The sequence below is a fragment of the Maylandia zebra genome, linkage group LG20 (genome assembly GCF_041146795.1).
Source record: "Maylandia zebra isolate NMK-2024a linkage group LG20, Mzebra_GT3a, whole genome shotgun sequence".
NCBI classification, from domain to species: Eukaryota; Metazoa; Chordata; class Actinopteri; order Cichliformes; family Cichlidae; genus Maylandia; species Maylandia zebra.
Window position 1 is genome coordinate 33,278,122 of NC_135186.1, and position 20,556 is coordinate 33,298,677.

Genomic DNA, 20,556 nt, shown 5'->3' on the forward strand with positions numbered 1-20,556 from the left:
ACAAAGAAATACAGTTATAGGATGGTAATATTATTACAAGCACGAACCGGGAGGAAATTATACTAAGTAGTTTGAAAGGCGAGCTTAAACAAATGGGTTTTTAACCGTGACTTGAAAGATTGAATAGTTTCCGACGCACGGACATCAACTGGCAAGCTGTTCCAAAGTTTTGGTGCAGCAAAAGCAAAGGCACGATCCCCTTTCGTCTTTAGTCGAGACATTGGTTGCATTAGGAGCCCCTGATTAGAGGATCTGAGTGCCCTTGTGGGGATATATAAATTAAGAAGGTCAATCAGATAACTAGGTGCCAGGTTATTTAAAATTTTAAGTTCTACATACTACACAGGTCATGAACAAGATTTTTTTAAATTTTCATTGTAAGTGGGCTAAAGCAGTTAATTAAAAGTAGCCTAACATAAATGTAAAAACTGACAATGAAAACTGTCGGTTTAACCCTGCCTGCGCTGGCCTGACCTGCAAAGTTTAAGGTGTGCACTGCACAATTTACCCCACAAGGTTGTGCTGTTGAGTCAGATAAGTTCTCATGCAGAAGTGGCATAGAATAGAGATTGAAAATGTGACGTCATTCAAGGGGAAAACCGCAAAGGATTGTGGTAACTCGTGGCAAGAGCTACTAGCGCACACAGGCTTTCAATTGAAATCAGTTACACAGCGATAAAAAGAAACCAAAAATGGCAAGAAGCTGTTGTATTATTAACTGCACAAGCCGGGCGAGCAACAGCCGCGTGAAGCCGACGGGTAAAGCGATTGGTTTTTATCGGATTCCGGCGTGGAGCAGAAATATTCCAAGCCATGTCTCCGAAGTCAAGAAGAGGCGACGGATGGCCTGGATTGCCGCTATCCGAAGACCTAATATAACGTTCGAAAACACTCCACCTCACATGTTAGTCTGCTCCAAGCATTTCCACAAAGGTAAGTGTTTTGTAGTAGTTAATACGTCTTATTTGGCGCTGAACAGAAATCATCGCGCTATGCTCCTTTGATCATAAAATGATCTTGTCTTTGTCTGTATGCATGTGTGTTTTTCAGCACCTGTCACTACGGAAACTACAGCTGAGATCCAACCACAGCAGATAACTCCACAGCACGAGGATGAAGATCTGCAGGACTGTAAAATGTGTTCTCTAAGGTTACAAGAAATAGCACACCTGCAGGAAGAAAACCTAATATTACAAAAAGAACTGTCCAAAAGGAAATTAGACATGGAATTCTTGAAAGATAACAACTCTAAAGTTAAATTCTACACAGGGCTGCCTTCTTTTGCTTTACTAATGGGGGTGCTACAACAAATCAGCCCGAGCTTGCCAGACACTGACAGGAAAATTTCCCAGTTTCAGATGCTCTTGTTGACTCTCATGCGTTTAAGACTCAACCTTCCAATTGTACATATTGCACACCTCTTTGATATTAGCCGGACAACCACATCCACTGTATTTAACATTACTGTAAATGTGCTATACGCTCACCTCAGTCCACTGGTGCACTGGCCGGGAAGACATTGCATACAGGCCAGTATGCCACACCAGTATGTTGAGATGTTTGGTGACCGGGTGACAGTTATTATTGACTGTTTTGAACTGTTCATAGAGAGAGCACAAAATTTATGCGCCATGGTGGAGACGTATTCCACATACAAAAGTAGACACACAATGAAATATCTCATTGGCATCACACCACAAGGGACCATCTCTTTCATTTCTAAAGGATGGGGAGGGCGTACCAGCGATAAACGAATAGCTGAAACATCTGGCTTTCTACAGAAGCTGTCACCTGGGGACACAGTGCTCGCTGACCGGGGTTTTGATATCAAGGAAAGTGTTGCCTTAATGGGTGCCACTTTAAAAATCCCAGCATTTACACGGGGTCGTAGTCAGCTACAAGCAAAAGATGTGGAGGACACACGAAAACTGGCACATGTCAGGATCCATGTTGAACGCGTTATAGGCTGTCTACGGTCCAAGTACACTATCCTAAATGACACCATCCGTTTAGGTTTTGTGGTGCCATGTGAAGGTGAGAACATGACTTTGCTGGATAAGATAGTCGCTGTGTCATGTGCGCTCACAAATATGTGCCCAAGTGTTGTTGTGAAGCATGCAAGTGATGAATAACTGTTTTCCAATTTGTTGTATCAATTGTTTGTTGTGGTTGTTATTGTTTTGTTGTGCAGCTGTTTTTTTATACAAATCAGCAAATAATGCACAACGGTATACTATTTTGCCTTTGTCCTGTAAGCTTCTGTCACGGTCTCGCTGGCAGACCGTGGGGATGTGGGGAAAGGAGGACCCAAAATGCAGGACTCTACAGCGCAACAGTGTTTATTTACAGTGGTGACAATCCAAACAACAATAAATCCCCCGTGCGATCCCAACTCCCGTTCCGTGTCTTCTCCTTTAGCCCGTGCTCCGTGCTCTGTCTCCGTTCCCTGTGTACTCTCCGTGTGCTGCCTCCTGGTCGCCACAATTACTCGGGAAGTCACTCAACGATCCAGCGTCGAGGAGCTCTCAGCCACACTGTTTTGAAGCTCCTCTGACGAGGCTTGATCGGCGCCAGGTGTGTGGATTCCTGGGTGGGACCGGTCAGCTGGCAGGGCCACACCCACCAGGCCTAAAAGTGCCTGCCACGACCGCACCCTCACACACACACACACACACACACATGCACACACATGCACATAAACACCTGACAGTACACCAACACGGAAAGCAGGACAGCGGACACAACCATAATAACAATAATCACAATAACCACGATAATAATAATAGTCCACACTGCTCACGGACCCCGAATCCCTGGAACTGGGTCCGTGACAGTACCCCCCCTCTAAGGGTCGACTCCTGGCGACCCCAAAACAAAACAAACAAAAAACAGGAAAACCAACCCAGGGCGGGCGGCGGGGGGAAAACAGGACGGAGGGCCGGAAAACCCCAGTTCAACAGTCCAATCACTGCCATGGTGGGAAAACAGTTCTGGCGGCCTACCTCCAACCCCGTGATGGAAGCAGAACGCTTCAGGCGGCCTGCCACGGATCCGGTGGCAACGGCGTTGCAGCTCCGGCGGGTGGCCATGGGTCCGGTGGCGGCAGTGTGACTGCTCCGGCGGCCTGCCACGGGTCCGGTGGCGGCAGTGTGACTGCTCCGGCGGCCTGCCACGGGTCCGGTGGCGGCGGCGTTGCTGCTTCCGCCTCCACACAACGCACGATACCCGATGTACCGGCCGGTCTGCAGGACGTGGCGGCCGGGCTTCAGGACGTGGTGGCCGGGCTTCAGGACGTGGCGGCCGGGCTGCAGGACGTGGCGGCCCCTCCGGCACGCAGACCGCCAGCTCTGGCTCAGCGGATCCCTCCGGACCTCCAAGCTCCTCCGGTGGCAGCGCGGGCTCACCAGGCTCGCTGAGCTCCTCTGCTGGCAACGCCGGTTCCTCCGGCTCGTTGAGGTCCGTCAGCAGCAGTGCGGGCTTCTCAGTGGGTGGCTCGCTGGGCTGCTCCGGCTCACAGTGCTCCTCCGGCGTTAGCTCGCTGAGCTCCTCCAGTATTAGCTCGCCGAGCTCCTCCGGCTCGCCGAGCTCCCGCTCGGGCACGCTGAGCTCCTCCGGCTCGCCGAGCTCCCGCTCGGGCACGCTGAGCTCCTCCGGCTCGCTGAGCTCCCGCTCGGGCACGCTGAGCTCCACAGCTGGCGACGCGGGCTCCTCCCGCTCGCTGAGCTCCCGCTCGGGCATGCTGAGCTCCTCCGGCTCACTGTGCTCCTCCGGCCGCGGCGCGGGATCCCCCTGCACACTGAACCGGTCACCTGGCGGTGACGATGGCGACATGGCAGCAGCAGGCGGTGGATGTGGTGGCAGAGTAGTTCCAGCAGGCATACCAGCCTCCAACACAGCTGGCTGTAGGAAAGCTTTAGAGTCTGGCTGCGGTGCAGCACGCCGGCGGCGCAAGCGTCGCTTCTTTAACGATGCCGGGGCCGGCGTATCAGGCTGAGGGTCCACCAGCTGGCCGGACAGGAGAGCAGCTGTGTGATTTTGAGCCGTCGGTCCTTGGTCCGCCGACTCAGCAGGTGCCGCAGAGGTGAGTGGAGATGGGGTGAGGTGCAGAGGGCGAGTGAAACGTTTCCCCCGCAATGGAGGGTCCAACAAGCGAGCTGCAAGCGACGGCGGGGAGGCTATCAGCCTATGAAAAAAGAAATAGGCAGCAAGGGCTCCCAGGGAGTTTGCCACATCCTCCTCGCCCGGACAGCCCAAACCAAACAGCTCAAAACAGGAACTTTCCCTCAGCGTGGTTATAATCGAAATTAGTCTCTTAATGTCCAAAAAGCTCACAGATGAGGTGATTGATGATAAGAAGGAATCAAAAAATACGACCTGTAAGTGTCTCTGATGTGGATCTGCCGCCTGGATAATGCTCCGACAGTATTTCCAGAGCTGGGCGAGCAATTCCTCCTGTGAGACGGTCCTTGAGTCCGCTGGGCCCATAATGGCTGGATCGTTCTGTCACGGTCTCGCTGGCAGACCGTGGGGATGTGGGGAAAGGAGGATCCAAAATGCAGGACTCTACAGTGCAACAGTGTTTATTTACAGTGGTGACAATCCAAACAACAATAAATCCCCCGTGCGATCCCAACTCCCGTTCCGTGTCTTCTCCTTTATCTCGTGCTCCGTGCTCTGTCTCCGTTCCCTGTGTACTCTCCGTGTGCTGCCTCCTGGTCGCCACAATTCCTCGGGAAGTCACTCAACGATCCAGCGTCGAGGAGCTCTCAGCCACACTGTTTTGAGGCTCCTCTGACGAGGCTTGATCGGCGCCAGGTGTGTGGATTCCTGGGTGGGACCGGTCAGCTGGCAGGGCCACACCCACCAGGCCTAAAAGTGCCTGCCACGACCGCACCCTCACACACACACACACACACACACACACACATGCACATAAACACCTGACAGTACACCAACACGGAAAGCAGGACAGCGGACACAACCATAATAACAATAATCACAATAACCACGATAATAATAATAGTCCACACTGCTCACGGACCCCGAATCCCTGGAACTGGGTCCGTGACAGCTTCAATAGTAACATGTAACACTGTTGTCAGTTATAAATAAAGACAGTCCTGATGAAAGACTTGTGCAACACTTACTTTATTTGTATTGGTTCTGACACTGTATATTAGTACAAACTGAAAAGAAAGAGATTGCGTCGGCCCATTCTGGACATAAAGAGATAATTTACAGCACAGCTGTAAAGTGCAGTGGTGCAAATCGGCAAATATTTACAACAAAGTATGACTGTTGTGACAGACATTTATAGCAATGTAAACATCTTATAATTCACTGTGAGTGACAGAACACCAGGTAACACAAACCATAGAGTGCAGAGTACAGGAAGATGGGTCCACCTTAAAGTGACACTAAACATGAAATCACAATAAAGTCCTTCAATATAAGAGAGCTGTCTCTGAACGGGTGTAATTGAAATACTGTCTGGTTAGTTTTCTATGCAAGCTTTTTTCTTTCGTTTTTTTTTTTGTCACGGTAACATCCATGGAATGTGGCCCTTGTGAAACACTGGGTTCTGGACCAGTGTAGTGATTGGCCAAGAGCTCAGGCATCACAACTTTGTAGAAGAAATCCTGAGCGACAGGCAGCATTTTAGCCCACAAGTCTACATCTGGCATCACACGTGTAATAACACAAGCTTCTGTTGTCCACACAACAAAGTCACAAAAGTGTATTGGAACCGACAATGAACTTCTTGCGGTGCTGCAAATGCGTGCATTTGATGCGGCGCTTGGATCGTTTTGCCACGAGTTACCGGCATGCAGTGCGCGAAAGTCACGTGGTCTGTCAATCTCTATAAAAGTGTTTGATTATCGCTTGTAGCTGATGTTGCACAATGTAGCAAAACAATTTAGCAGCAGACGGTAAGCCAACACATGTTGCTTCAAATTCTCTTATAATAAATGGAAATTAAAATTAGTTTAAACAACACAATTTCCATCTAATCACAGCAGAGATAGTGAAGGTAGATGAGTTTCAAAACCTTGGATAAGTCCAGTCTCCTGGAAAGAGGTTGGACTATATCCCAGTATCCCCTTGGCTTGCTACCAATACGTTGGTGTTTCTCCCTGTAGACAAGAGGGTTCCCTGAAACCTCTGGTCAGGTAATGGCCGGGCTTCTTGGAGTCCCAGGGTGGGGTGCTCCACCTGGTGACTCCCATCGTTTTGGGAGACTTCAGTGCTCATGTAGGCAATAACAATGTAACCTGGAGGGGCACAATTGAGAGGAACAGTGTGTTCTGTTACTGAATTTCTGTGCAAACCACAGTTTATCAATAACAAAGACCATGTTTGATCATAAGGGTGTCCACCCTCGGCCAGAAGGTCAGTGATTTTACAATTGTATCAGCAGATCTGCAGCTGTATGTTCTGGACTCTAGTGAAGAGAGGGGCTGAGTGTGAAGCAGCGTGAATGAGAATCAGCACCTCCAAGTCTTAGGACACCTCAGTCAGAAGTAGGTGGAGTGTCCACCCCGGGTCAGAAACAAGTTATTGGCCCAAGTGGAGGAGTTCTTGAGGTCTGGTTCACAAGTGAAGACAGAGGATAGCAGGACATCCACTGACAGATTGGTGTTGTGGCTGCAGTGATGCCAGCCATACTGGTCCATCATGGTGAAGAGAAACCTGAGTGTAAATACAAAGTTCTTGATCTACATCCCTACCCTCACCTATGGTCACGAGCTCTGGGTAGTGTTTGAAAAAAAGAGATGGCAGATACAAGCAGCAGAAATCAGCTTTCTCAGAAAAGTGGCTGGCCTCCCCCTTAGAGATAGGGTGAGGAGCTTGGCTATCGGGAGGGGCTCAGAGTAGAGCCGCTACTGCTCCACATCAAAAGGAGCCAGTTAAGGTGATTCAGACATCTGACAAGGATTATTATTATTATTATTATTAATATTATAACTTTATTTCAGACATATACAACCTCCTGGGTGAGGTGTTCTGGGCATATCCCACCAGGAGGAGGTCCCAGGGCAGACCCAGGACATGCTGGAGAGATTATATCTGTCAGCCTGAACGCCTTGGTGTTCCCCCGTATTGGAGGTAACTGGGGAGGTCTGGGCTTCCTTGCTTAGGCTACTGCCCCCATGACCCAGATAAGTGGAATTAGTTTTGCTGTCACTGAAGTTTAAAATTAACGCCATCCAGGCTTTGATTTCACTGAAACATTCTAACAGAGCCTTTAATGAGCTGCCATCATTTCACGGTGTGGGACGGAGAGATTTCGCAGGTCTTTCCTCCCCACTGCTGTCAGACTCCATAATAAAGACTTTAACTGATCAAGCACACACATCCATACATATGCAATAATACTAAGTGCAATAATCCTTTCTGTCATCGTTGTATTTTTACTCAGTTGTATATAGTATTTGTATTTGTATTCTATTTTTATCTTATTGTATATTTATTTTATTTTATTCTACTGTATATAGTATTTTATTCTATTCTGTACAGTTGTGTACTGTATTTATTCTTATTGTATTCTAATTTTTGCCTCATAACTTTTGCACTGTCCACTTCCTGCTGTGACAAAACAAATTTCCCACGTGTGGGACTAATAAAGGTTATCTTATCTTATCTTATCTTATCTTATCTTATCTTATCTTATCTTATCTTATCTTATCTTATTTGTATGTATGACCTCTGTATCTCTGACCTCTGATGGAGGAATCCAGACAGTGAACATCCAGCAACATCAGTTACAATGTGTTTCCTCAGCACACTTTAAAATCAACTGGGTTGTACGAGCCATTTATAAATAAGGGCGTTATGTCTCAAACAAGTGACAATTTTCTTACAGAAAAGATGAACAAAAATGTGCGTTTGAACTTTAAAAAGCACAGGCTACATAGCCCACTTCTCCTTAATGCACGTTCACTTTCTATATCTTAAATACAACTTCTGCTTCTACCCTGAAACTCAAACTTTACAACAGGTCATGGCCGCAAAGTATTCTGTAATTCATTCCCTCACATATAAGAAGATGAAACACCACATTTTTTTTACCTGTTCTGCTTTTTCTTATTTTCTGTCAGACGCACATTCTTATAATACTCACATTCAATATGGCCAACTGAGAACCTACCTGATTATTTTTGCTGACCATGTCCAGCTTTATGATCATAATGTACCTACCATCTGATGGTTCCTTCAAGTAAATAAAGTGCTGTGTCACGAAACTCAAATGACTTCAAACTTGTTTACTGAAGATGAAAGTGAGTTAACTGTACTTAGATGATCTTCACGATCACCCAATCTCAGTACAATTGAGTAATAAGGTGAGTGAATACATTTTTGTTTGAAATTTTCTATTTTGATGGCTCAAAACTTCCTCTCTGTCAGTGTCAAAACTTTTTTAGTAGTCGAGTTGCTTTTAGATGATGCAGTGTTTTTGGTTTCACACGAAACTGGAGTACAGCCAGACAGCTAAATTAAAGTGAATTTGATCAAGTCTGAAAAGTCTGCTTTGTGAGACGCAGGACAGACTTCCAGAAACCAAAAGAATCAACTTCTGCAACCCATAAATAAATGGACACTTAATCTTTGACTCTGCAGTAGAAAAAACCCCATCAAAGCGCAGGAGTGTGAATTTGAAGGAGGGACTGCGAGGATAAGAGAAGTTAGAAGTTCCTTGTTTCCAAACAGAGAAGTAAGAGAAGCAGCATTAAACATTAAGCCGTCAGAACCTCGAGATGAAACTCTGTCACATTTTCTTCTGCTCCATCTTCCTCTGTAAGTAAATTCTTATTATTTCTGATTTATAAAAATGTTTGCAGGTTTTGCACTACATCAGAAAGAGTGCTGAAAGCAGAAGCAGAGGCTGTCTGTGAGTGAATGTCCACAGCTGGATGCTTTGATACTGAACCGCGGTCACAACATCCACACTTAAAAAAAAAATTTGTGCGCCTTCAGCGTTTTGTACGCTACAATATGGGTTCGATATTCATGGTGGCTTTAGGTGCACCTCGTTAATTCAGCAATCTATACTCCCGAACACATCAGAATGTTTAAAAGGCTGGTTCAGTTTAATTTTGCTTTCTTGGGATAAACATCTGTAATTACTTTGTTGTTCTATTTGATGCAGTGTTTTATATAATTCAGGCTAACATCATGACTATAAGGAAGCTTTTGAATTTTTTTTTTATGTCAAAACAAGTTCAATTTTTCATCAGCAAATTCTACAAAATATCATCTAATTTCTTTATCTGTGGATTTTCAAATACCTTACTACACACAAGTCAGTGGGATAATACTGTTGAATTTGATGCAGCAGTAACAGAATTACAGTATACTTTGTTTGAATGAGGACATACCCACCACTTCGAGTTTTCCAGGTAACTTGTGGCTTTCAGTAAAGAATAAAAGGTCCTGGTCTTGGCCAGTAAGTCACGTTTCTGTGAAAGCTAAACTGCAGCAATCTAACTGTGGGCAATAACTGGCAAAAGACAACAACGTTATTTGTGCCTTTTTACTAAGTTCAAGAGGAACAGCACAGCTTAAATGTTAACAGACTGAAAACTGAATATTACGCATCTATTTCAAAAGCCTGAAAGCAGATCAATTTCTTATCTCAAACAACTAAAAGGTCAATTTTTAAACTTTTAACTCTGAGCTGAGCTGTTCTTCAGCAGATGGCTTGTGTCGATGTCAGGAAGAAGCAGGGTGATTTTGTTCAAATGAAAAATATAAAGAGAGTGAATTTAAATGAACTACTTTAAAATGTTGTTCTGAATTACAGTGAAAAATCATCTGTCTTATTTTAATAAAATATCATCAAACTGCAGTGTTTACAGGAAGTTGGTAATAATTGATTGTTCATATTTTCTACAGACCTGCAGGATGGAAACACTGGACTTGCCAATGCTGAAACTCCCATCTATGAAGGAGTGGAAGGAGGAAACATCACAGTTACATGCAAATTTTATATCCCTGGAAGAAAAACATTGTTCTGCAAAGAAAAATGTGAAAAAGGAAACATTCTCATTGAAACACCTGATTACACAGCTCAGAGCGGCAGATACAGCATTGAATATGAAAAAGAAAAATTCTTAACTCCTATTGTGCATGTGAGCATCACACAGCTGAACAAGTCGGATTCAGGACGGTACAGCTGCACACTGGACACGAGTTTTCAACCATGTGATTTTCAGCTTCTCATCACAGGAGGTGAGAAAAAAAATCTTCTTAATGTCCCTGAAGATGTGAAAGTCTCAATGATCACTGTTACATATCTTTCAAATAACCTACATGTGTCATATTTACACTACACGTTTAGTTTCATGAGTTGTGCTGTAAATACACATTAACACCTATTACTCACATGCAGACAGAAAAGCTGCTTCAAGCAGGATTTTTATTATTCTGATTGTTTCTTTGTTCACAGCTTCAGACACTCCAACACCTCATGAGCCTTTATCAACATCAACATTTCTCTTATCAGCTTCCACAACAACAACAACACACTTCAGTTCAGGAAGCTTCACACTTTCATCAACCTCTCCTGAAACACTGTCATCAGGCTCAGGTATCATATATGCACGTGTGAATGTGTGAGTGTGAATCAGTCTCGTGTTTATCAAAGAACCTTCATCCATGTCCATTAATGACACATCAGCAGGAGTGGAAGAAGCACTTTGATTTATTCCTGAAGTATAATTAGAAACAGTCGCGGTGATGAAATACACAACTCTGTTAGAAGTAAAAGAAAAAAAAGTATGTCCCTGAAGATGTGAACTTCTCACTGACCACAGTTACATATCTTTTAAATAACGTACATGTGTCATATTCACGCAACAAATTTAGTTCAATGACTTGTGCTGTAAACACATATTAACCCCTATTACTCACAAGTGAACAGAAAACCTACAGAAAAATGATTATTATTATTATTCTGATTGTTTCCTCATTCTCAGCTTCAAACACTTCCTCAACACACCTCATCAGCCTTTTTCAGTATCAACATTTCTTCTGTCGGCCTCCACCCGAGAAGCAGTCTGATTTATTCCTGCACTATAAGAAGAAACAGCCACAGTGTAGAAATACACAATTTTCATATAAGTAAAAAAAACAACAACCCCCCCCCCTCCCAAAAAAAAAAAAAACCTCAAAAAAACCAAAATGGTATTGACATTAAATTAGAGTTAAAGTATAACAGAAAATTAATCTGAACTTATAAAAAAGTGAAGTCCTCAAATAAATGTAGTGCTGTGAAGGGCGTCAGAGTGTCACTGCATGAGGTCTTGATGGCAGATAAAGATGTGATCAGTCAATATTTGACTTCAATGGTTCTCAGGTCAGGCCAGCCCAGGCAGGGTTAAACTGACAGTTTTCATTGTCAGTTTTCCTTTTGTTGATAAAGGTTGATAAAGAAATATTGTTGCATCATGCTGAAAATCATCACTGCTGATTTTTGTAGTCCCTGCAGTTTTACAGCTTCTAGACCTGCTGCTTGACACTTCACCAAAAGATCCTTTTATCTCATCTGGAACATGAAGTCAGAATCAAAGGCGTGGTTCTGACATGATTTAAATCATATCTGACCAATTAAAACTTCTCTGTACATTTAGGATTGTTCCACAACAGCACCACTTACTACTCTGTTGTTATAAGATAAGATAAGATAAGATAAGATAAGATAAGATAAGATAAGATAAGATAAGATAAGATAAGATAAGATTGCCTTTATTAGTCCCACACGTGGGAAATTTGTTTTGTCACAGCTGAAAGCGGACAGTGCAAAGTTATATAGCAAAAATTAGAGAACACTGTGAATACAATAAGAATAATATACTGTACATAACTGTACAGAATAGAATAAAATAAAATATACAGTAGGATAAAATAGAATACAAATGCTATATGCAACTGAGTAAAGACTTTGTAAACTTTGTCAGAAAAAGAGTATTGCACTTAGTCTTATTGCACCTGTGTGGGTTTATGTGTGTTTGATCAGCTGCAAAAGTCTTTGTTGTGAAGTCTGACAGCAGTGGTTCCCAAACTTTCTTTGCTAGGTCCCCCTTTGTTTTATAAGAAAATATTCGTGCCCTCCTGAACAAACATATCCTCCAACCACACACACCCATTTTTTGTTTTCAAACTCCATTGCTGTTTATTTTACACCTCAAACTTTTTGTAAACAATTAAACAAATAAAAGTAAACTGCAATAAATTACAGGTTACAATACAATAAACTTTTATCTCTTTTGAATAACAAAAACAAACCATCTTTATGGTGTAATTATTCAATGTGTAATTGTTTTGGTTTTTTTTACTGTGTAATAATATTCAACATTGCTATCATTTTTCAAAAAAAACCTCTCTGTGCAAAATGGGCTTGAAAACATAAACAACCGTCGGATACTGTTTGTCCGGGGGAACAAATTGCGAGAGGATCTGCCTGATATTATTTGCATCCCACTATAACTCTACTGTAACTATACTGTATAAGGATATAACATCTCCAAAATTACAGTAGTAGTTGGTCATTATAACACATGAACATTACCTGATGCTGAGTGAAGCAGAGCAAAGTTAGAGAGGTTTTATTAGAGACACAGATAAGCGTTTTGCAATTTGGCATAATTTTAAAAAAGTTTAAATTTCTGCGTACTGAACAGCAGAAATGAGGCTTTCTTGTCAGAGATCATTTTTGGGGGGGAAATAGTGGCCGACAGTGCTGTACATGACTTGTGCATAATAAGAGAATAAATAATGCAAAAACCAGAGATTTTTAGACTGGAAACTGTTCTTGAAATACACTGAGAGAGGGGGGGGGGGGGGGGGGGGGGGGGGGGGGGGGGGGAGCAGGAAGTGTGATTATATTGTGGTGGAAGCAAAACAGCCAAAGTAAGAAGGAATTAATGACAATATTTATCAAACATGAAGTGCAGTTCTGATCTTCTTTTGCTGCTGGTTCAGTGTCTTTTGGTCAGAGAGTGACAAAACCGGCAGCTTCAGAAGCTGTGAGATGTCGGCTTTCAGCCCCAATGGCGTGTCTGTGTACGTGGCGTTGGGTGAGAAGCCGACATCTCACAGATCCGTGTGATGTGTCAGGTCCGCTTTGTGTTTATTTCTGTGGGTGGAATCTGTTTAGCTGCTCTCATTTACTGTTTTATGATCACAGTTACATATCTTTCAAGTAACCTACATGTGTCATATTTACACTACACGTTTAGTTTCATGAGTTGTGCTGTAAATACACATTAACACCTATTACTCACATGCAGACAGAAAAGCTGCTTCAAGCAGGATTATTATTATTCTGATTGTTTCTTTGTTCACAGCTTCAGACACTCCAACACCTCATGAGCCTTTATCAACATCAACATTTCTCTTATCAGCTTCCACAACAACAACAACACACTTCAGTTCAGGAAGCTTCACACCTTCATCAACCTCTCCTGAAACACTGTCATCAGGCTCAGGTATCATATATGCACGTGTGAATGTGTGAGTGTGAATCAGTCTCGTGTTTATCAAACAACCTCCATCCATGTCCATTAATGACACATCAGCAGGAGTGGAAGAAGCACTTTGATTTATTCCTGAAGTATAATTAGAAACAGTCGCGGTGATGAAATACACAACTCTGTTAGAAGTAAAAGAAAAAAAAGTATGTCCCTGAAGATGTGAACTTCTCACTGACCACAGTTACATATCTTTTAAATAACGTACATGTGTCATATTCACGCAACAAATTTAGTTCAATGACTTGTGCTGTAAACACACATTAACCCCTATTACTCACAAGCGAACAGAAAACCTACAGAAAAATGATTATTATTATTATTCTGATTGTTTCCTCATTCTCAGCTTCAAACACTTCCTCAACACACCTCATCAGCCTTTTTCAGTATCAACATTTCTTCTGTCGGCCTCCACCCGAGAAGCAGTCTGATTTATTCCTGCACTATAAGAAGAAACAGCCACAGTGTAGAAATACACAATTTTCATATAAGTAAAAAAAACAACACCTGCCCCTCCCTTCCTTCCCTCCCCATCTCCAGCTGCCTCCCTCCTCCCGCTCCACCACAACCACCCACACATGCAGGGCCTTGGAGTAGGGGTATGTCACCAGGGTGCAGAGGAGGCTACCCCCCCCCCCCCCTCTGTCCCCTTCTGGCTGCCTCTGCCTCAATTTTATCCCACAACTTAGACATTCACATTACTCACACTCTCATTACACATACATATAGGATCTTGGGGGTGGGCACAATACACGGAGTCCAAGTTACCATCAGGGTGTACACCTCACCCCTGGCATCGTTGCCCACCTCTCAATTTTAAATGCACGTAGACATTGAGGGCTAGCAGGAGGGACTATGCGCTTACCTGCTGCTCTCTGGCAGGTAGCTCCATGCCCTCCTGGGTTTTAAATGCACCTTAGAACACACATGCATCAACACTACAATGAGCGGGTGGAGCGAGGTTTGGAGTCTTCTCTCACCCCCGTTCTCTGCGGCCTGCTGGAGCGGGGGGGGGCTAGGAGGAGTTGGCCGTCCGGCTGCGGTCTGGGGTGTGGGGCCTCCCTGCTGCTGCGGAGTCGGGGCGGTCTGCCTCTCCCCACCGCAGGGAAAAGGGTAACACCACCTGGGTCTGGGTGCGGTTCCCCCCTCCAGGGGCAAGGGTACCTAGACCCGGTTTGTAGAGTACGCTTGGGGAGTGTGATTGTGTATACAGCGTCTCTTTATGTCTGTCTCCACGTCGGTTGAGTGTGAAGTGCACATGAGAGCATGAGGGTGGGAATGGATGTTTGTGTCTGTGTGTGCCTGTATGTCTGTGTCTATATGTCAGGTTGGGTATCAGACGCCACCTCTCTGGGGACATCTCTGGCCTTCCAAGGTTTGGAGGCCTATCTCCACCCACCACCACTTCCCCTGCCGGTGGCGGACTCCCTCAGGTGTCGGTGTGTTGGTGGTTCTTTGTATCTGGGGGTGGGCGTCCGGGTACACACCGGCTCACTCCTTGGCGGCCGCTTATTGGGGCTCGCTCGGGCCATTTCGGAGGTGGGGTGCCCCCGGCCTCTCGGCCTGGGGCTCGGTCACTCAGGCACAGCTGGCTGCCGGCGGAGCTCACGGGCGCGTCACTGCAACTCCCCCTGGCTTCTGCTCCGCGGCTGCTGAGTGAGCCCTCATCTGGGACTCTCCTTAGCTCTTACTGGGACAGTGGCGCAGCTGCCCCTCTGTGGGTCTTCCTTGGTCTCTTGTGTTCTGGGGGCCTCTGGATGTCTGGAGTTTTGATCTCCTCCATACCTGCTTGATACCATAAAGGACAGGGCTGTGGCTCCCCACACTCCCTAGCAGATCATTACATGGAGAAACCTTTGGAATGCAAGCATGCTGATCCACACAGGTATGCACACAGGTGTACACATGGGTATTCACAGACGCGGACTACAGCTGTCTTGGCTGCTGCCTCAAAGCACACTGTGCGTTGTCTATCCTGCGTGCTGCACAATATCGTTTATTATTTAGTAACTATTGATATCTACTGCTAGCTAGTTTATTATGATGGTGCTTTTTTTTTTCTCTCATTATGTTGCTCTTTGTTGTTTTCTGTCTCCTCTGTTTTTTTTTCTCCATACAGGTGACCCAGGAGTTTTTTTTTTGTTGTTGTTTGTTTTTTTTTCTCTCTTCCCCCCCTTCTCACCGTCTCTTCCCCCCTTTGGTTTTCTTTCTTTCTCTCCCCCTCTTTCTTTCATTCTTTCCCCCTGTCCTATCCCACAGTCATGTCTGTCCCGTTTGCAACTGAAAATAAAATAAATTCATAATTATAATAAAGGTCAACCAAATGGACCAATATGGCAAGGCCATGATGATCCACTTGGTAAAATAAATCCGCTTGGCATCTTTCTTGGCCTCAAGACAACAATTCTGATGGCTATAGATCCAAACGGGACAAAAAAAAAAAAAAAAAACATTTCTTCTGTCGGCCTCCACCCGAGAAGCAGTCTGATTTATTCCTGCACTATAAGAAGAAACAGCCACAGTGTAGAAATACACAATTTTCATATAAGTAAAAAAAACAACCCCCCCCCCCGGAAAAAAAAACCCCAAAGTGGTATTGACATTAAACTAGAGTTAAAGTATAACAGAAAATTAATCTGAACTTATAAAAAAGTGAAGAATAAATGTAGTGCTGTGAAGGGCGTCAGAGTGTCACTGCATGAGGTCTTGATGGCGGATAAAGATGTGATCAGTCAATATTTGACTTCAGTGGTTCTCAGATTTCTTCCTATGAATTTATATAAGCATCAGTGTAACAGTCACACAGGAATGTTGCGTGTAGGTTAGTTTTTATTGAATATTTTAAGCAGAATGAGGAGGTGTTCAAGTCTTACCAGCAAGCATTACAACATGACATGATACACATGACAAACATTTTTTTAAACTAGTTTTTTTTTTTTTGAAAGCCCCTACTTCAGATGTTATCAGTTCATGCTATGTCGTTTTTTGGTGAATCTCCATGACTTACTTAAAAAAACAAAAATAAATTAAACTTTGAATATGTATGTGTACAACTTTATTGATATAATGTATTTATTACATATTTTGATTGTAACAGTTAAATCTGTTCTGTTAATCAGTTTTTCTGATTTTCATCATGGAGATGAGGCTCATTAAATCCAAATCTTCTGGACTCACTCTGTCATAATGTTCAGAATCTGTGTGCATGCTTAGTAGGAGTGTAGCTTATAGGAAAAACACATTTAAAGTCTTATTTTCAAAAGTTTGGGGTAAAGTTGTGTGAAGAGAAATTATTTGAAGGCAAAGAAACTTAGACTGAAGATATCTTTTTCATGCATACATGGACGATTTCCCGTCCCTGGTCCGATCTGCCCTGCGGTATCTGTGCAGAACAGATGTGACCAGAGGAAAACCGCGCAGGGCTTTCAGAGCTTTCTTTATTTATGCTCAAAACAGGTTTCAAGGAAGTAGGAGTGGCATGTTCAGAATACAAAAACATTTCCATAAAAGGAGAAAACTGTTCACTTGTCTGCTGAAATGGGAGATAGCTTGGTATGTATAGAAATTCAGACATTCCCAAAAAAGGAGAGAGAGAGAGAGACCGATAGCTTCTCTGTTAACACAGGAGGTAGTATCATGCATTCTTCTGCACATATGGCTTCACTCTCTTTTCCTGTGGTGGTCCCAATTCACAAGCTCTTCTTCCTTTAAATGAAGCTACAACTAAACATAATCACAAAACTAAAAATCTTTCATCAAGTTGCCAAACTGACTAAAGTAGTCAGTCCAAAAACACCAACCCCATTGAATTTACCATTCACCACTCTTCATCTGTCGTTTTCTAAAAACTCGTGAAAAGCAGCATTTGAAGTTTTGTGTCTGTGTGTCTGTCATCCAGGTTTGTCCTTGGAGCTGGTGATACGTTTATCTGTGGTGGTGGTTCTGCTGCCTGTTGTTCTGCTGCTCATCTACAGAATCACGGCCGAGGCCTCTAACGGTGAGTTACCTTCAAACATTATTTAAAACCTTTAAGATTCATTAATTGACAACAGAGTTATTTTACTTTTGTATTTTGATGTCTTGTTTTCAATTCAGATTATTTTCAGTTAATTTCCAGAGTTGATTTTCATATTTCAGTTTAAGGTTTATTGTAAGAACATGTTTAGTTTTAGTTGAAGTTTTATTTGTCTCAATTATTATCCTGAGGAGGGCATAGTAAAGCTAATGAAACGTATTACCTGTCTGTTCTACAGGTTTGAACTGCAAGAGACGCTCAGCATATGACCACACTGAGGTGACTTATCTCTGTTTGTTTTCTCTCTATGTCATGGTTTCAAAATCTGTACCAGGCTGGAAAGAAAAACAAACAAACTGAGATTTCATGGTTAAAAAAAAGTTCAGGATTCTGAATTTAAATTGGTAAATGCCTAAAATGTTAAAACATTATTTCTTTTCAGTTTCAATCATATGATTAATTTTCATTTAAATCTGCACTAGTCTCTGTTTTATATTAAAAGATGCAAGCGGTACTAAAATGAACCAAAATAAAGTTCAAAATCTACTTTTTCACTTCTCTGTGTACTATAAATAGAACACACAGCTTCTGTTTCCATCCTGAAACTAAAAACCTGCTGCGCATCATCGTCTTCTGCTTTAATATGTCGTTGCTGTCATTGTGTTTTTGTCTTTGCTCCTCAATTCAGTCAGTTTGTTATTTTTATTTTCCCAGATTGGTCTCAGTGAAATCGATCGTCCAGTCTCCTCATGTGAAGGCTTGACCTACCAAAGTCCCAATACAGCGAGCAGAGATCACGACCAAACCTAGTCTACACTCAGACACAATAACCAGTTTTCAGACATGAACTCCTGTGAAGCTGAATGACTGCATGAACAGTCATTTTTCCTTCTGAAGGAAAAATGACTTTTTAAATCAAGTTACCAGGGTCAGTGATAAAGATTTGATCATCAAACTTCTGTAAAAGCAGGAATGAGATTATGGACCTCTTAGAATCCACAAGTCAATCTCATCCATGTCACCTTCTCCCATTGCTTCCTCCTTTTCAACCAAACAGGTAATAGACGCGTTGCTCCACCATGTACATGTCACACTTTGCCCCTTTCAAAACTGAAATGCACACTCATGCAGAAGTTGCAGTAAGTTGCAGTAACAGCAGAGGAAGATTTTACTTCAAGCCAAATGGTAAATGGCCTGTATTTGTATAGCGCTTTTACTAGTCCCCCCTAGGGACCCCAAAGCGCTTTACACAACCAGTCATCCACCCATTCACACACACATTCACACACTGGTGATGGCAGCTACATTGTAGCCACAGCCACCCTGGGGCGCACTGACATTAAAACAATTACAGAAAAGCCATTAAACAGAAGTTATTAACACATTTACACACACACATATTATATTACCTACCTAGTTTAACTGTTTCTGATGATTAAGGACTAATGTACTTCATACGTTTGTCCTCGCCCTGCTGGTAATGCAACTTCTGTATGGACGCGTCCATTTCATGTTTTTTTAGAGGCAAAGCGTGAAATGGACACAGTGGACCGGTGTGTCTATTATATATATCAGTTCGATCTTTTAGCTCAGTGGTTCCCAAAGTGGTGAACGTGCCACATTGCATGGGGGGTGTGGTATGAATTTTTGTGAAAAAGAAGAGTGGACACTGTTAGTATAATAGGCAGGTTTTTTGACGGGGCTCCCACACAAATGCAAAGCAGAAGATGAAGCATCACCAAATATGCTTCCAAACCAACTTCCTTCCAAGCCAAACACAAACATATGATGAAGCATATCTTGCCTTTGGCTTCACCTGCACAACAGCTGTCAAACCAAGGGTAGGTCTCCCCGACAGAATTAGTTTCCCCTGTGTCGGGAGCACACGCTGGGCTCTCCAAATCACAGACAAACAGTATCCCACATTCTTGATTTTTAGTTCACAAACACTATAACGACTAACTACTCCTGAAACTTTGGAGGTTTTAGCTCTTTATACAGTAAAGTTACAGGAGGATATAAATAATTATCAGGCAAAATGTCCTTCGTCTGTTAATCCCACATGAGAACAATAAATATATCATTTTCTGCTGTAACCCTCAAACTGAATGGTAATGTAACGACACTCATTTTTTACTTTTTCATAAAACTAAAACATCACTACTTCCACGTCTAATAGTCTGTAATGGAGGCGGAGTAAACTGGATCCGCACTCCGTGCCGAGCGAATGTTCGCGACACAGGGGGAATGTATTTTGTCGGTGATACCTACCTTGGCACAACACTGACCCTGCCACAATTTGTTCCCCCGGTTCAAATCACGGAAAAACAGTGTCCCACAGTTGTTTATGTTTTTAAACCCATTTTGCACAGAGAGGCATGTTTTGAAGAATGTATTGACAGCAGCGTTGATTGTAGAACAAAGAGGGGCCTAGCAAAAAAAGTTTTAGCCACAGTGTAAATGAATGATGTAAATGGATGTGCAGTCTGCCCAAGTCACCTATTAGAAGGTCTACTTTTTAATTAAAATAAAAGTCATTTCAAAGTTTCTAAACTATCTGGAATCACTCGTCTCATTCTTTGTTTAAAAGATGTTGTCAGGACACATTTGTGTGTTAGGAAGAGTGTGGATTCCAAACACAGGACTCAGCAGAAAGACTTGAACTCAAAACACAGCATTATTAGCTAACAAATGGCAAACTTAACAACACATACAGATGAGTAAAACAGGAGCAAACAGACTGAAAACTAACACTGACAGGGAGAAGGGAGAACACACAACATGAGGGGAGATCACAACAAGGGAGTGAAGGAAACTAAAGGCTTAAATACACAGGAGGTGATCAGGGAGATGGAACTCACAAGAACACAAGTGAACTAAATCTGACAAACAAGACAGAGGATGCAAAACTGAATGTACGGGCAGGAGATGTGGGACTAACAAAATAAAAAAGGAAGGAACACTGAGACTGAGACATGAAACTTGGACTGGGGATAAACAGACATGGAGACA

At 43.1% G+C, this 20,556-nt stretch overlaps 2 protein-coding genes across 2 annotated transcripts; both read left to right on the plus strand.

Moving 5' to 3' along the window:
* Window positions 1-618: 618 nt before the first annotated feature.
* Window positions 619-2,385, plus strand: LOC143414373 (uncharacterized). Its single transcript, XM_076878625.1, has 2 exons — window positions 619-933; window positions 1,051-2,385. Exons 1-2 carry the CDS (start codon window positions 693-695, stop codon window positions 2,130-2,132), a joined length of 1,323 nt encoding a protein of 440 aa, XP_076734740.1. The 5' UTR covers window positions 619-692; the 3' UTR covers window positions 2,133-2,385.
* Window positions 2,386-8,716: 6,331 nt separating this feature from the next.
* LOC106674599 (uncharacterized) lies at window positions 8,717-20,077 on the plus strand. The gene is made up of 7 exons (XM_024806392.2): window positions 8,717-8,796; window positions 9,895-10,230; window positions 10,448-10,588; window positions 13,347-13,487; window positions 17,428-17,526; window positions 17,783-17,823; window positions 18,259-20,077. Exons 1-7 carry the CDS (start codon window positions 8,757-8,759, stop codon window positions 18,352-18,354), a joined length of 894 nt encoding a protein of 297 aa, XP_024662160.2. The 5' UTR covers window positions 8,717-8,756; the 3' UTR covers window positions 18,355-20,077.
* Window positions 20,078-20,556: the final 479 nt, after the last annotated feature.